The following is a 15,274-nucleotide window of genomic DNA, read 5'->3' on the forward strand; positions in this document are numbered from 1 at the left end:
GACAGCACACCGTGTTGTCAATCACGATCAATGGCTTTAATTCAATTCAACACGCTTTATTGACATGGGAAACATATGTAAACATTGCCAAAGCAAGTGAAATAGATAATAAACAAAAGTGAAATAAACAATACAAAATTAACAGTAAACACTCACAAAAGTTTCAAAGGAATAGAGACATTTCAAATGTCATATTATGTCTATATACAGTGTTGTAACAATGTGCAAAAACATAAATATGGGTTGTATTTACGTTGGTGTTTGTTCTTCATTGGTTGCCCTTTTCTTGTGGCAACAGTTCACAAATCGTGTTGCTGTTATGGCACACTGTGGTATTTCACCCAACAGACGTGAATTTATCAAAATCAGACATGTTTTCAAATTATTTGTGGGTCTATATAATCTGATGGAAATACTGTATGTGTCTCTAATATGGTCATACATTTGGCAGGAGGTTAGGAAGTGAAGCTCAGCTTCCACCTCATTTTGTGGGTAGTGTGCACATACTGTCTTCTCTTGGGGCGGCAGGTAGCCTAGTGGTTAGAGTGTTGGGCCAGTAACTGGAATGTTGCTGGATTGAATCCCTGAGCTGACAAGGTAAAAATATGTTGTTTTGCCCCTAAGCAAGGCAGTTAACCCACTGTTCCCCTAGGCGCCGAAGACAGGGATGTCAATTAAGGCACCTCTCTGGTTAAATGTGGAAAACACATTTCAGTTGAATACATTCATTTGGAAAACACACTAGGTATCACTCTTGAGAGCCTGGTCTGCCTATGGCAGGCTATGCTCACTGAGTCTGTACATAGTCAAAGCTTTCCTTAATTTTTTGGATCAGTCACAGTGATCAGGTATTCTGCCACTATGTACTCACTGTTTAGGGCCAAATAGCATTCCATGTTGCTCTGTTTTATTGGTCAATTCTTTCCAAAGTATCAAGTAATTATATTTTTCTCATGATTTGGTTGGGTCTAATTGTGTTTCTGTCCTGGGGCTCTGTGGGGTCTGTTTATGTTTGTGAACAGAGCCCCAGGACCAGCTTGCTGAAGGGGACTCTTCTCTAGGTTAATTTGTCTGTATGTGATGGCTTTGTTATGGAAGGTTTGGGAATTGCTTGCTTTTAGGTGGTTGTAGAATCACTTTTTCCACATTTTGTTATGTTCCAGCCTTGTTCTAAAATGGATTAAATCACTTTTTCCCTCATCAATCTACACACAATACCCGAATAATGACAAAGCAAAAACAGGTTAATAGAAATTGTTGCAAAATGTATGACACTACAATGTATGACACTTGGCGCACCTCTATTTGGGGAGTTTCTCCCATTCTTCTCTGCAGATCCTCTCAAGCTCTATCAGGTTGGATGGGGAATGTTGCTGCACAGCTATTTTCAGGTCTCTCCAGAGATGTTCAATCGGGTTCAAGTCTGGGATCTGGCTGGGACACTCAAAGACATTCAGAGATATGTCCCGAAGCCTCTCCTGCATTATTTTGGCTGTGTGCTTAGGGTTGTTGTCCGGATGGAAGGTGAACCTTCGCCCCAGTCTGAGCTCCTGAGGGCTCTGGGGCAGGTTTTCATCAAGGATCTCTCTGTACTTTGCTGCGTTCCTCTTTCCCTCGATCATGACTAGTTTCCCAGTCCCTGCTGCTGAAAAACCTCCCCACAGCATGATGCTGCCACTACCATGCGTCACCGTAGGGATGGTATTAGCCAGGTGATGAGCGGTGCCTGGTTTCCTCCAGACGTGACGCTTGGCATTCAGGCCAAAGAGTTCAATCTTGGTTTCATCAGACCAGAGAATCTTGTTTCTCCTTGTCTGAGAGTGCTTTAGGCGCCTTTTGGCAAACTCCAAGTGGGCTGTCATGTGCCTTTTATTGAGGAGTGGCTTCCGTCTGGCCACTCTACCAGAAAGGCCTGATTGGTAGAGTGATGCAGAGATGGTTGTCCTTCTGGAAAGTTCTCCCATCTCCACAGAACAACTCTGTCAGAGTGACTACTGGGTTCTTGGTCACCTCCTTGACCAAGGCCCTTCTCCCCCGATTGCTCAGTTTGGCCGGTTGTCCAGCTCTAGGAAGAGTCTTGGTGGTTCCACACTTCTTCCATTTAACAATGATGGAGGCCACTGTGTTCTTGGGGACCTTCAATGCTGCCAAAAAAATGTGGTACCCTTCCCAAGATCTGTACCTTGACACAATCCTGTCTCAGAGTTCTACGGACAATTCCTTCGAGCTACATTTGCAAACATTTCTAAAAACCTGCTTTCACTTTGTCATTATGGGGTATTGTGTGTAGATTGATCTGTAATTATTGTTATTCAATCCATTTTATAATAAGCCTGTGGAAAAAGTGAAGGGGTCTGAATACTTTCCAAATGCACTGTATATGTTGAAGAGGGTGTTGCTCAAGCTGTATCCCTGTCTCACCCCACAGCCCTGTGGAAAGAAATGTGTCAGTTTTTTGCCAATTTTAACTGCACACTTGTTGTTTGTGTACATGGATTTTATAATGTTGTATGTTTTACCTCCAACACCGCTTTCCATCAATTTGTATAGCAGACCCTCATGCCTAATTGAGTCAAAAGCTTTTTTGAAATTGCCTTTGTTTTGGTTTGTTTGTTCGTCTATTAGAGTGTGCAGGGTGAATACGTGATCTGTCATATGGTAATTTGGTAAAAAGCCAATTTGACATTTGCTCAGTACATTGTTTCCACTGAGGAAATGTACGAGTCTGCTGTTAATGATAATGCAGAGGATTTTCCCAAGGTTACTGTTGACGCATATCCTCCGGTAGTTAGTGGGGTCAAAATTGTATCTACTTTAATGGATTGGGGTGATCAGTCATTGGTTCCAAATATTGGGGAAGATGCCAGAGCTGAGGATGATGTTAAAGAGTTTAAGTATAGCCAATTGGAATTTGTTGTCTGTATATCTTATAATCTCCTTCAGGATACCATCAACACCACAGCACTTTATGGTTTGGGGGGTTTCTATTTTGTTCTGTAGTTTATTCAATCTAGAGAAATAACCATGTTTTACCATTTCAAAGAGGGAGGTACATCCTTGCTTGCACCTTCAACCCTGGGCAGGACATTCCCATGTATACCTTTCGGTTACTGGGCAGCTTCCTGGTGCCCTGTCGTTACACTAACATTTCCGAGTTTGATAATTAGATTAGAATCCGGTTGTGATGTCCTTCCTTTTGTTTTCCCCCAGAAAAGTGCAAAGAAATGTTAATTCAGGTGATTTTATGTTTTACCAAGCATAAAAGATTGGAGTCTCTTTTGGTTCATCGAGGCCTTGGTTACAAGCTCAATGTGTTTACAGACACACATTGGACTTTTTCTCTTAGAGGTCATTCTAAAAGACCCATATAAGTGTCATTTCTGAAACACATTTACCATTTTTTATTCTGTATAATGTATTTCATGTATACTGTAATTGAGTGTTAATTCATTCGTGACTAATACATCTGTTAGTTGATTTGAGTGAATGCATTCCTCATTTATAGAGTAACTGTTTGATTTAATTTACGTTCACAATTTAGTAGGACAATCTGGAAATCTTAACTTTACAGAGTTAATTGTAGAGTTAATCACATATCATATGTTTGGGTCCTAACTTTGCATCCCTGCGTTAATGTTAAGTCATCAGTTAGTTTAGTGGTAGACTCACTAGAATAGGCAGTCACTCAGAGTTCACTAGCTGGCTTGGCTGGGCTGGAACACTACCCATCAGGCTTAACCCAGGGCAGGGCTGTGACTACACTACCCAGTAGGCTTAGCCCTGGCTGCACCAGATAGTGGGCCAGAGGCAGAGCAGAGCCTGACTCAGAGCTGCTGTGTGTGTGTGTTTCTCCCCAGTGTGGTCTCTGTCACTGAGCTAATTCAGGATTATGGCTGAGCTCTGATTGGAGCAGGGCTCAGTGGAGCGCTCTGATAAGGACAACGCTGGACCTTCAGGACAAGGATCAGCAGGGGTAAATTAGAATGTTGATTCTCAACATAGTAGAAGACTCAGACACTTACTTGAAGATGTCAGAAACTTCATGTACTCACCAGACGGTAGTCTCCAGCTGGGTCTCATGGTTCTGGTAGTTGTGCTGGTCGTTGGGTTGATGGTAGTCCAGCTGGGAGAAGAGAGGAAACAGCACCTGGATCCCTCCTATTGAGTGGATGGCACTGTGGATGGAGTGGGTCACTATGGCCTTCACATCCTACCAGGGAACAATACAGTGTTAGTTTACTGTAACTTAATTAAACACATTAAAAGGACATGGGGTGAGACTAACCTGTTTCATAAGGACATGGGGTGAGACTAACCTATTTCATAAGGACATGGGGTGAGACTAACCTGTTTCATAAGGACATGGGGTGAGACTAACCTATTTCATAAGGACATGGGGTGAGACTAACCTGTTTCATAAGGACATGGGGTGAGACTAACCTGTTTCATAAGGACATGGGGTGAGACTAACCTATTTCATAAGGACATGGGGTGAGACTAACCTGTTTCATAAGGACATGGGGTGAGACTAACCTATTTCATAAGGACATGGGGTGAGACTAACCTGTTTCATAAGGACATGGGGTGAGACTAACCTGTTTCATAAGGACATGGGGTGAGACTAACCTGTTTCATAAGGACATGGGGTGAGACTAACCTGTTTCATAAGGACATGGGGTGAGACTAACCTGTTACATAAGGACATGGGGTGAGACTAACCTGTTTCATAAGGACATGGGGTGAGACTTACCTGTTTCATAAGGACATGTGGTGAGACTAACCTGTTTCATAAGGACATGGGGTGAGACTAACCTGTTTCATAAGGACATGGGGTGAGACTAACCTGTTTCATAAGGACATGGGTTGAGACTAACCTGTTTCATAAGGACATGGGGTGAGACTAACCTGTTTCATAAGGACATGGGGTGAGACTAACCTGTTTCATAAGGACATGGGGTGAGACTAACCTGTTTCATAAGGACATGGGGTGAGACTAACCTGTTTCATAAGGACATGGGGTGAGACTAACCTGTTTCATAAGGACATGGGGTGAGACTAACCTGTTTCATAAGGACATGGGGTGAGACTAACCTGTTTCATAAGGACATGGGGTGAGACTAACCTGTTTCATAAGGACATGGGGTGAGACTAAGCTGTTTCATAAGGACATGGGGTGAGACTAAGCTCTTTCATAAGGACATGGGGTGAGACTAACCTGTTTCATAAGGACATGGGGTGAGACTAACCTGTTCCATAAGGACATGGGGTGAGACTAACCTGTTTCATAAGGACATGGGGTGAGACTAACCTGTTTCATAAGGACATGGGGTGAGACTAACCTGTTTTATTAAGGACATGTAGTGAAACTAACCTGTAGCATAAGGGCGTGGGGTGAGTGGACGAAGATGGAGGCGTTCTCCTTGGGCGATGACTCCAGGCAGAGCTGGGCGTCTGTAGCCTTGGCGTTGTAGGTAAAGGAGATGGAGCTGGCCAGCTTCCCATCATACAGGACCTGCTTATGGTGCTCTGCCAGGTGGATGTCACTCTCCGACTTAAACTTAAACGTACTCTACAGAGAGGGGAGGAATAGAGAGACAGACAGAGAGAGGGAGAAGAGAAAGGGCGATGGGAGAAAGGCAAAGAGAGAGAGACAAGGACAGATAGAAAGTGGGAGAAGAGAGAAGAGAGATGTGATAAGGTATTGTATCATGACAGCTCATTCTTCTACTAAACTGGAGGTGCCATCCATACCTCAGCAGCAGTAGTGTCATATTTATATATTAATACATGTTGCTGATCGATAACAGAGTCACTCAGTCTTAATGTAACCAATCCATTAAGGATGGCAGGTGAAAGAGGAGCTCAATTAATCAATCAATGCATCATTAATTGGTATGCTATTAATCAGTAAATCAGGAAGGTCCTCTCAACGGAGGAGTGAATAATGAATGAACGGCCACAGACATAGAGGAGTGATGAGAGGCGAGACACATCCCTCTTTTAGCTACAGACATGATGATTCAGATGTGGAGAGATGAGACCTACACTGAAATAGATGAGACCTAGACTGAAATAGATGAGACCTACACTGAAATAGATGAGACCTACAATGAAATAGATGAGACCTACAATGAAATGAAATAGTGGAGCTTCTCTGTCATGAAGAAATGTAGATAGCTGAGATAACAAGCAGAGTATACACTGTACCAGGCTCAGTAGACCAGACACACACTGGGGCTATTATGATCCCATATCTACTAGTTAACAACCTCCTGGGGCCTGGTAGAGTAGGCTCAGTCTGCAGGCCTTCTCTCTGGCAACTCCACTATTACATGCAGACAGGACATACTAATAAAACCTAGCAAAAACAGGAGTGTCATCTATACCCTGTTAGACTGCCCTGTCTGTTGGTGTCTCCTCTACCCTGTTAGACTGCCCTGTCTGTTGGTGTCTCCTCTACCCTGTTAGACTGCCCTGTCTGTTGGTGTCTCCTCTACCCTGTTAGACTGCCCTGTCTGTTGGTGTCTCCTCTACCCTGTTAGACTGCCCTGTCTGTTGGTGTCTCCTCTACCCTGTTAGACTGCCCTGTCTGTCGGTGTTTCCTATACCCTGTTAGACTGCCCTGTCTGTTGGTGTCTCCTCTACCCTGTTAGACTGCCCTGTCTGTTGGTGTCTCCTATACCCTGTTAGACTGCCCTGTCTGTTGGTGTCTCCTCTACCCTGTTAGACTGCCCTGTCTGTTGGTGTCTCCTATACCCTGTTAGACTGCCCTGTCTGTTGGTGTCTCCTCTGCCCTGTTAGACTGCCCTGTCTGTTGGTGTCTCCTCTACCCTGTTAGACTGCCCTATCTGTTGGTGTCTCCTCTACCCTGTTAGACTGCCCTGTCTATTGGTGTCTCCTCTACCCTGTTAGACTGCCCTGTCTGTTGGTGTCTCCTCTACCCTGTTAGACTGCCCTGTCTGTCGGTGTCTCCTATACCCTGTTAGACTGCCCTGTCTGTCGGTGTCTCCTCTACCCTGTTAGACTGCCCTGTCTGTCGGTGTCTCCTCTACCCTGTTAGACTGCCCTGTCTGTTGGTGTCTCCTATACCCTGTTAGACTGCCCTGTCTATTGGTGTCTCCTCTACCCTGTTAGACTGCCCTATCTGTTGGTGTCTCCTATACCCTGTTAGACTGCCCTATCTGTTGGTGTCTCCTCTACCCTGTTAGACTGCCCTATCTGTTGGTGTCTCCTCTACCCTGTTAGACTGCCCTATCTGTCGGTGTCTCCTCTACCCTGTTAGACTGCCCTGTCTATTGGTGTCTCCTCTACCCTGTTAGACTGCCCTATCTGTTGGTGTCTCCTCTACCCTGTTAGACTGCCCTGTCTATTGGTGTCTCCTCTACCCTGTTAGACTGCCCTATCTGTTGGTGTCTCCTATACCCTGTTAGACTGCCCTGTCTGTTGGTGTCTCCTCTACCCTGTTAGACTGCCCTATCTGTTGGTGTCTCCTCTACCCTGTTAGACTGCCCTATCTGTTGGTGTCTCCTCTACCCTGTTAGACTGCCCTATCTGTTGGTGTCTCCTCTACCCTGTTAGACTGCCCTGTCTGTTGGTGTCTCCTCTACCCTGTTAGACTGCCCTATCTGTTGGTGTCTCCTCTACCCTGTTAGACTGCCCTGTCTATTGGTGTCTCCTCTACCCTGTTAGACTGCCCTATCTGTTGGTGTCTCCTCTACCCTGTTAGACTGCCCTATCTGTTGGTGTCTCCTCTACCCTGTTAGACTGCCCTGTCTATTGGTGTCTCCTCTACCCTGTTAGACTGCCCTATCTGTTGGTGTCTCCTCTACCCTGTTAGACTGCCCTGTCTATTGGTGTCTCCTCTACCCTGTTAGACTGCCCTATCTGTTGGTGTCTCCTCTACCCTGTTAGACTGCCCTATCTGTTGGTGTCTCCTCTACCCTGTTAGACTGCCCTGTCTATTGGTGTCTCCTCTACCATGTTAGACTGCCCTATCTGTTGGTGTCTCCTCTACCCTGTTAGACTGCCCTGTCTATTGGTGTCTCCTCTACCCTGTTAGACTGCCCTATCTGTTGGTGTCTCCTCTACCCTGTTAGACTGCCCTATCTGTTGGTGTCTCCTCTACCCTGTTAGACTGCCCTGTCTATTGATGTCTCCTCTACCCTGTTAGACTGCCCTATCTGTTGGTGTCTCCTCTACCCTGTTAGACTGCCCTGTCTATTGGTGTCTCCTCTACCCTGTTAGACTGCCCTATCTGTTGGTGTCTCCTCTACCCTGTTAGACTGCCCTGTCTATTGGTGTCTCCTCTACCCTATCTGTTGGTGTCTCCTCTACCCTGTTAGACTGCCCTATCTGTTGGTGTCTCCTCTACCCTGTTAGACTGCCCTGTCTATTGGTGTCTCCTCTACCCTGTTAGACTGCCCTATCTGTTGGTGTCTCCTCTACCCTGTTAGACTGCCCTGTCTATTGGTGTCTCCTCTACCCTGTTAGACTGCCCTATCTGTTGGTGTCTCCTCTACCCTGTTAGACTGCCCTATCTGTTGGTGTCTCCTCTACCCTGTTAGACTGCCCTATCTGTTGGTGTCTCCTCTACCCTGTTAGACTGCCCTATCTGTTGGTGTCTCCTCTACCCTGTTAGACTGCCCTATCTGTTGGTGTCTCCTCTACCCTGTTAGACTGCCCTATCTGTTGGTGTCTCCTCTACCCTGTTAGACTGCCCTATCTGTTGGTGTCTCCTCTACCCTGTTAGACTGCCCTATCTGTTGGTGTCTCCTCTACCCTGTTAGACTGCCCTATCTGTTGGTGTCCCCTCTACCCTGTTAGACTGCCCTATCTGTTGGTGTCTCCTCTACCCTGTTAGACTGCCCTATCTGTTGGTGTCTCCTCTACCCTGTTAGACTGCCCTATCTGTTGGTGTCTCCTCTACCCTGTTAGACTGCCCTGTCTGTTGGTGTCTCCTCTACCCTGTTAGACTGCCCTATCTGTTGGTGTCTCCTCTACCCTGTTAGACTGCCCTGTCTGTTGGTGTCTCCTCTACCCTGTTAGACTGCCCTATCTGTTGGTGTCTCCTCTACCCTGTTAGACTGCCCTGTCTGTTGGTGTCTCCTCTACCCTGTTAGACTGCCCTATCTGTTGGTGTCTCCTCTACCCTGTTAGACTGCCCTATCTGTTGGTGTCTCCTCTACCCTGTTAGACTGCCCTGTCTATTGGTGTCTCCTCTACCCTGTTAGACTGCCCTATCTGTTGGTGTCTCCTCTACCCTGTTAGACTGCCCTGTCTATTGGTGTCTCCTCTACCCTGTTAGACTGCCCTATCTGTTGGTGTCTCCTCTACCCTGTTAGACTGCCCTATCTGTTGGTGTCTCCTCTACCCTGTTAGACTGCCCTGTCTATTGGTGTCTCCTCTACCCTGTTAGACTGCCCTATCTGTTGGTGTCTCCTCTACCCTGTTAGACTGCCCTGTCTATTGGTGTCTCCTCTACCCTGTTAGACTGCCCTGTCTGTTGGTGTCTCCTCTACCCTGTTAGACTGCCCTATCTGTTGGTGTCTCCTCTACCCTGTTAGACTGCCCTGTCTGTTGGTGTCTCCTCTACCCTGTTAGACTGCCCTATCTGTTGGTGTCTCCTCTACCCTGTTAGACTGCCCTGTCTGTTGGTGTCTCCTCTACCCTGTTAGACTGCCCTATCTGTTGGTGTCTCCTCTACCCTGTTAGACTGCCCTGTCTATTGGTGTCTCCTCTACCCTGTTAGACTGCCCTATCTGTTGGTGTCTCCTCTACCCTGTTAGACTGCCCTGTCTGTTGGTGTCTCCTCTACCCTGTTAGACTGCCCTGTCTGTTGGTGTCTCCTCTACCCTGTTAGACTGCCCTATCTGTTGGTGTCTCCTCTACCCTGTTAGACTGCCCTATCTGTTGTCTCCTCTACCCTGTTGTCTCCTCTACCCTGTTAGACTGCCCTATCTGTTGGTGTCTCCTCTACCCTGTTAGACTGCCCTATCTGTTGGTGTCTCCTCTACCCTGTTAGACTGCCCTATCTGTTGGTGTCTCCTCTACCCTGTTAGACTGCCCTGTCTGTTGGTGTCTCCTCTACCCTGTTAGACTGCCCTATCTGTTGGTGTCTCCTCTACCCTGTTAGACTGCCCTATCTGTTGGTGTCTCCTCTACCCTGTTAGACTGCCCTATCTGTTGGTGTCTCCTCTACCCTGTTAGACTGCCCTATCTGTTGGTGTCTCCTCTACCCTGTTAGACTGCCCTATCTGTTGGTGTCTCCTCTACCCTGTTAGACTGCCCTATCTGTTGGTGTCTCCTCTACCCTGTTAGACTGCCCTATCTGTTGGTGTCTCCTCTACCCTGTTAGACTGCCCTATCTGTTGGTGTCTCCTCTACCCTGTTAGACTGCCCTATCTGTTGGTGTCTCCTCTACCCTGTTAGACTGCCCTATCTGTTGGTGTCTCCTCTACCCTGTTAGACTGCCCTATCTGTTGGTGTCTCCTCTACCCTGTTAGACTGCCCTATCTGTTGGTGTCTCCTCTACCCTGTTAGACTGCCCTATCTGTTGGTGTCTCCTCTACCCTGTTAGACTGCCCTGTCTGTTGGTGTCTCCTCTACCCTGTTAGACTGCCCTATCTGTTGGTGTCTCCTCTACCCTGTTAGACTGCCCTGTCTGTTGGTGTCTCCTCTACCCTGTTAGACTGCCCTATCTGTTGGTGTCTCCTCTACCCTGTTAGACTGCCCTGTCTATTGGTGTCTCCTCTACCCTGTTAGACTGCCCTATCTGTTGGTGTCTCCTCTACCCTGTTAGACTGCCCTATCTGTTGGTGTCTCCTCTACCCTGTTAGACTGCCCTGTCTATTGGTGTCTCCTCTACCCTGTTAGACTGCCCTATCTGTTGGTGTCTCCTCTACCCTGTTAGACTGCCCTGTCTATTGGTGTCTCCTCTACCCTGTTAGACTGCCCTATCTGTTGGTGTCTCCTCTACCCTGTTAGACTGCCCTGTCTATTGGTGTCTCCTCTACCCTGTTAGACTGCCCTGTCTGTTGGTGTCTCCTCTACCCTGTTAGACTGCCCTGTCTGTTGGTGTCTCCTCTACCCTGTTAGACTGCCCTATCTGTTGGTGTCTCCTCTACCCTGTTAGACTGCCCTGTCTGTTGGTGTCTCCTCTACCCTGTTAGACTGCCCTGTCTGTTGGTGTCTCCTCTACCCTGTTAGACTGCCCTATCTGTTGGTGTCTCCTCTACCCTGTTAGACTGCCCTGTCTGTTGGTGTCTCCTCTACCCTGTTAGACTGCCCTGTCTGTTGGTGTCTCCTCTACCCTGTTAGACTGCCCTGTCTATTGGTGTCTCCTCTACCCTGTTAGACTGCCCTATCTGTTGGTGTCTCCTCTACCCTGTTAGACTGCCCTGTCTATTGGTGTCTCCTCTACCCTGTTAGACTGCCCTATCTGTTGGTGTCTCCTCTACCCTGTTAGACTGCCCCTGTCTATTGGTGTCTCCTCTACCCTGTTAGACTGCCCTATCTGTTGGTGTCTCCTCTACCCTGTTAGACTGCCCTGTCTATTGGTGTCTCCTCTACCCTGTTAGACTGCCCTATCTGTTGGTGTCTCCTCTACCCTGTTAGACTGCCCTGTCTATTGGTGTCTCCTCTACCCTGTTAGACTGCCCTGTCTGTTGGTGTCTCCTCTACCCTGTTAGACTGCCCTGTCTGTTGGTGTCTCCTCTACCCTGTTAGACTGCCCTGTCTGTTGGTGTCTTCTCTACCCTGTAAGACTGCCCTGTCTGTTGGTGTCTCCTCTACCCTGTTAGACTGCCCTGTCTGTTGGTGTCTCCTCTACCCTGTTAGACTGCCCTATCTGTTGGTGTCTCCTCTACCCTGTTAGACTGCCCTATCTGTTGGTGTCTCCTCTACCCTGTTAGACTGCCCTGTCTGTTGGTGTCTCCTCTACCCTGTTAGACTGCCCTGTCTGTTGGTGTCTCCTCTACCCTGTAAGACTGCCCTGTCTGTTGGTGTCTCCTCTACCCTGTTAGACTGCCCTGTCTGTTGGTGTCTCCTCTACCCTGTTAGACTGCCCTATCTGTTGGTGTCTCCTCTACCCTGTTAGACTGCCCTATCTGTTGGTGTCTCCTCTACCCTGTTAGACTGCCCTGTCTGTTGGTGTCTCCTATACCCTGTTAGACTGCCCTGTCTGTTGGTGTCTCCTCTACCCTGTAAGACTGCCCTGTCTGTTGGTGTCTCCTCTACCCTGTTAGACTGCCCTGTCTGTTGGTGTCTCCTCTACCCTGTTAGACTGCCCTATCTGTTGGTGTCTCCTCTACCCTGTTAGACTGCCCTGTCTATTGGTGTCTCGTCTACCCTGTTAGACTGCCCTATCTGTTGGTGTCTCCTCTACCCTGTTAGACTGCCCTGTCTATTGGTGTCTCCTCTACCCTGTTAGACTGCCCTGTCTGTTGGTGTCTCCTCTACCCTGTTAGACTGCCCTGTCTGTTGGTGTCTCCTCTACCCTGTTAGACTGCCCTATCTGTTGGTGTCTCCTCTACCCTGTTAGACTGCCCTGTCTGTTGGTGTCTCCTCTACCCTGTTAGACTGCCCTGTCTGTTGGAGTCTCCTCTACCCTGTTAGACTGCCCTATCTGTTGGTGTCTCCTCTACCCTGTTAGACTGCCCTGTCTGTTGGTGTCTCCTCTACCCTGTTAGACTGCCCTGTCTGTTGGTGTCTCCTCTACCCTGTTAGACTGCCCTGTCTATTGGTGTCTCCTCTACCCTGTTAGACTGCCCTATCTGTTGGTGTCTCCTCTACCCTGTTAGACTGCCCTGTCTATTGGTGTCTCCTCTACCCTGTTAGACTGCCCTATCTGTTGGTGTCTCCTCTACCCTGTTAGACTGCCCTGTCTATTGGTGTCTCCTCTACCCTGTTAGACTGCCCTATCTGTTGGTGTCTCCTCTACCCTGTTAGACTGCCCTGTCTATTGGTGTCTCCTCTACCCTGTTAGACTGCCCTGTCTGTTGGTGTCTCCTCTACCCTGTTAGACTGCCCTGTCTGTTGGTGTCTCCTATACCCTGTTAGACTGCCCTGTCTGTTGGTGTCTCCTCTACCCTGTAAGACTGCCCTGTCTGTTGGTGTCTCCTCTACCCTGTTAGACTGCCCTATCTATTGGTGTCTCCTCTACCCTGTTAGACTGCCCTGTCTGTTGGTGTCTCCTCTACCCTGTTAGACTGCCCTGTCTGTCTGTGTCTCCTCTACCCTGTTAGACTGCCCTGTCTGTTGGTGTCTCCTATACCCTGTTAGACTGCCCTGTCTGTTGGTGTCTCCTCTACCCTGTTAGACTGCCCTATCTGTTGGTGTCTCCTCTACCCTGTTAGACTGCCCTATCTTTTGGTGTCTCCTCTACCCTGTTAGACTGCCCTATCTATTGGTGTCTCCTCTACCCTGTTAGACTGCCCTATCTGTTGGTGTCTCCTCTACCCTGTTAGACTGCCCTGTCTGTTGGTGTCTCCTCTACCCTGTTAGACTGCCCTATCTGTTGGTGTCTCCTCTACCCTGTTAGACCGCCCTGTCTGTTGGTGTCTCCTATACCCTGTTAGACTGCCCTATCTGTTGGTGTCTCCTCTACCCTGTTAGACTGCCCTGTCTGTTGGTGTCTCCTCTACCCTGTTAGACTGTCCTGTCTGTTGGTGTCTCCTCTACCCTGTTAGACTGCCCTGTCTGTTGGTGTCTCCTCTACCCTGTTAGACTGCCCTGTCTGTTGGTGTCTCCTCTACCCTGTTAGACTGCCCTGTCTGTTGGTGTCTCCTCTACCCTGTTAGACTGCCCTATCTGTTGGTGTCTCCTCTACCCTGTTAGACTGCCCTGTCTGTTGGTGTCTCCTCTACCCTGTTAGACTGCCCTGTCTGTTGGTGTCTCCTCTACCCTGTTAGACTGCCCTATCTGTTGGTGTCTCCTCTACCCTGTTAGACTGCCCTGTCTGTTGGTGTCTCCTCTACCCTGTTAGACTGCCCTGTCTGTTGGTGTCTCCTCTACCCTGTTAGACTGCCCTATCTGTTGGTGTCTCCTCTACCCTGTTAGACTGCCCTGTCTGTTGGTGTCTCCTCTACCCTGTTAGACTGCCCTATCTGTTGGTGTCTCCTCTACCCTGTTAGACTGCCCTGTCTGTTGGTGTCTCCTCTACCCTGTTAGACTGCCCTGTCTGTTGGTGTTCAACAGTCCAAACCATAGTTTCAGAGGCAGCCAGAGAACAGAACACTGTGCATTCAGTCTATTAGGACACATGACACATACAAACAAAGCACTTTGGATAGAGACACCAGGTAGCAGGGAACAGGAAACTGTGGCAAGCAGCATTGATTTCACAGATTGATATGTGTAGCAGGCTTTGTGCATGTACCATTAAAGTTATTCCTATCCTAAGCTAACCTATCAGTAACCTAAATCAGTCAGCCCAGTACATACCTTATAGCCCGCTCCCAGCTGATGAATGGCAAATATCTGAGCTGGGTTGAGAGCCTCAGAGAACACATAGATGGCCCCCAGCTGACCACAGAATACCCTGTTCGCATCAGCTGTCTCAGACGAACCCAGGAAGCACTTATCATAACTCTGTAGAGGGAGAGGAGAGGGTCAGTACACGGGCACACAGAGCAGGGGGTTTATCATAGGTCTGTAGCGGGAGCGGGAGGAGAGAGAGAGAGGAGACAGAGAGAGGGGAGAGGAGAGGATCAGATTTGTATAGGGACACAGAGAGAGGAAAATAGGGTCATCATAGCTCTGTAAAATGATACAAAGAGGGATATATTTATAATGTTCAAACATAAACCACAATGACCAGACTTTCTCTCTATATATGGCTCTGGGAAATGGTTAGGGCAATTATACAGACACAGACAGAGATGAGAGGATAGGGTCATGTCTTTTAAATCCTCCAGCAGACTCAGAGAGGTTACAACATCATCCAAACTTCAAAGACAGCTGAGCATCAGAGCAATTAACAGACAAAAAAAACTGATGACAGCTTTTGAATGGTCAAATAGGATAATTATGAGAGTGCATGATTTACAGTGCCTCTAATAGATTGCCACTCAGAGAAAAAGAAAGGTTGGCAGACACATAGGTCTGCATTCCAAATGGCACCCTATTCTGAATTGAGTGCACTACCTTCGACCATATCCCATAGTGTGTGTGTGTCTGCCCTAATAAACATGTACGTGTAGCCCTTGCCATTTAGACATGTGTTATAAAAAATATCCACGACACACACCCCATCCATCCATAACTCTGCAGATAGCAC

General features: G+C 47.8%; 1 protein-coding gene across 2 annotated transcripts in view; it reads right to left on the reverse strand.

Annotated features, from left to right (window-relative positions):
• LOC118396847 (neurobeachin-like) overlaps positions 1 to 15,274 on the reverse strand; it is a 372,037-nt gene that overhangs the window by 277,300 nt on the left and 79,463 nt on the right. For both annotated transcript variants that reach the window (XM_052467492.1, XM_052467491.1), the window contains exons 8-10: positions 14,440 to 14,586; positions 5,372 to 5,569; positions 4,053 to 4,210 (exon numbers count right to left, since the gene is read on the reverse strand). In XM_052467492.1, the coding sequence (XP_052323452.1) occupies positions 4,053 to 4,210; positions 5,372 to 5,569; positions 14,440 to 14,586 (503 nt within the window). The remainder of the gene's footprint in view (positions 1 to 4,052; positions 4,211 to 5,371; positions 5,570 to 14,439; positions 14,587 to 15,274) is intronic.

The sequence above is a fragment of the Oncorhynchus keta genome, chromosome 18 (genome assembly GCF_023373465.1).
Source record: "Oncorhynchus keta strain PuntledgeMale-10-30-2019 chromosome 18, Oket_V2, whole genome shotgun sequence".
Lineage (NCBI taxonomy): Eukaryota > Metazoa > Chordata > Actinopteri > Salmoniformes > Salmonidae > Oncorhynchus > Oncorhynchus keta.